The sequence below is a fragment of the Diospyros lotus genome, chromosome 11 (genome assembly GCF_014633365.1).
Source record: "Diospyros lotus cultivar Yz01 chromosome 11, ASM1463336v1, whole genome shotgun sequence".
In the NCBI taxonomy this organism is placed as follows: domain Eukaryota; kingdom Viridiplantae; phylum Streptophyta; class Magnoliopsida; order Ericales; family Ebenaceae; genus Diospyros; species Diospyros lotus.
This window is the reverse complement of record NC_068348.1, coordinates 10,675,200-10,676,758: the sequence shown is the minus strand read 5'-3', so window position 1 is coordinate 10,676,758 and position 1,559 is coordinate 10,675,200. Positions and strand designations below refer to the sequence as shown.

At 41.8% G+C, this 1,559-nt stretch overlaps 1 protein-coding gene across 1 annotated transcript; it reads left to right on the top strand.

Annotated features, from left to right (window-relative positions):
• The first annotated feature begins 502 nt into the window (after positions 1–502).
• Positions 503–1,048, top strand: LOC127812716 (zinc-finger homeodomain protein 1-like). The gene has a single exon (XM_052353239.1). It carries the CDS (start codon positions 503–505, stop codon positions 1,046–1,048), a length of 546 nt encoding a protein of 181 aa, XP_052209199.1.
• The last annotated feature ends 511 nt before the right edge of the window (positions 1,049–1,559 follow it).

Sequence of the window (1,559 nt, the reverse complement as noted above, 5' to 3'; positions counted from 1 at the left end):
GGCCCATGTTTACAAGTCACCTGAACCCATGCTAACAGGGTCAGGACCAGCCTTGATGGCCCAAGACAACTGCCTTGATTGCCTACCTTCAGTGCCAGCCCGGGCGATGACGAGTGTAACAAAAAAAATTAGGTATTATATTACAATTAAGAATCTTAAAAATCACGTTTCATTTTAGAAAATTGACAATGGTCATCCTTCTTACTACCTGCAACACGTGGACTATGACTTCATTATTTAAACGCCAAAACCGTCCTCCACATATGTATATTATAATCTAAGAGTATTAAATATGTCAGTTGAATATTATGTAATATTTTGTAATATTACATAATATTCACATTCCCGAGGCAAGATATTATGTAATCTTCGAATCATTAATGCAATATTCATAGAATATTATGTAGGATTCACATAATCCCAGAGCTTTATATATATAGACCACCATCACTGATCATTTTGGGAAAATTATACACTACTAGGAGGGTTATGTAGTAATAATATGGAGGAGAAGAGTGATATTCGTGCCGCTGGGACTGAAGGCGCTCTTGAAACCCTCAAGGGCGTTGCTTGTCAACACCACTGCAAGCTCCACAAGAAGCAAACAAGGGTGATCACCAATAATGAGCACATCAACATTCCAACCGACAGCGACCAACACCGCCTACCTCCCCACCTACAATTTGTGGCCCTCTACGGACCCCCACCTGGTTTCAAGTCTCCGTTGGGCTTACAAAAGGCTCCTGAGGGCGAAGAACGAGAAAGAGGCGAAGGGTCGCACAATTTTCAAATGCGAGTAGCGATCGGTTGCTCCATCACAAGCACCGACAGCGAAAATGCTGCTGAGGTGCCAATCAAGAGGCCGCGAACTAGATTCAGCAAGGAGCAGAAGGAAAGAATGTTGGGTCTAGCAGAGAAAGTGGGATGGAAGGTTAGGAAGGAGAACAGAGAGGCAATTCGCCAAGTCTGTGATGAAATTGGAGTGTTACCGCTCAACTTTAAAATTTGGGTGAGAAACAACAAGAAGAAGTTCTGTAAGAAGGAATAGAAGACAATACATTTTTGTAAATAACTTGTTTTTATATATACATTTGGTGTTATGATCATGTTTCCTTAATTATTTTTTTCGTTCTTTTTTCTTTCTAACTTTCACATTGGTTCAAAATCTACCATGTTGGTGATTAGGTTGCACAAAAATGAAAATGAAAACGAAAACGAAAACGAAACGAAAATAGAAATGAAAAACGGATGCAATACGAAACGGAAATAAAAAAATACTATTTTTTAAAAAAAAGTAATAAATGGAAACGCATAAATAAAAAAGTATAAAGGCGTGGCTAGTGCACGCATAGGCATCACTATACATGGCTGGGCGTCATGGGGCGTGCGGCGCGTGTGCGTCCGGGAATTTCGCCCACACAGGGTTGGGGCTTCCTCGCTCGCACGTGCAGAAGAGTCTTACGGGCACGGAAGGTGCCCTTGAACGGCCAAAAAGGGTCGCCCAAGGTCGTCTGCCCGTATTTATAGAGGTTAGCATTGCCTTGTTGCACCTAGCCCTC

Excerpts from the sequence above, each read along its gene's own strand:
- LOC127812716 (XM_052353239.1), top strand. The coding sequence starts at position 503 with ATGGAGGAGAAGAGTGATATTCGTGCCGCTGGGACTGAAGGCGCTCTT.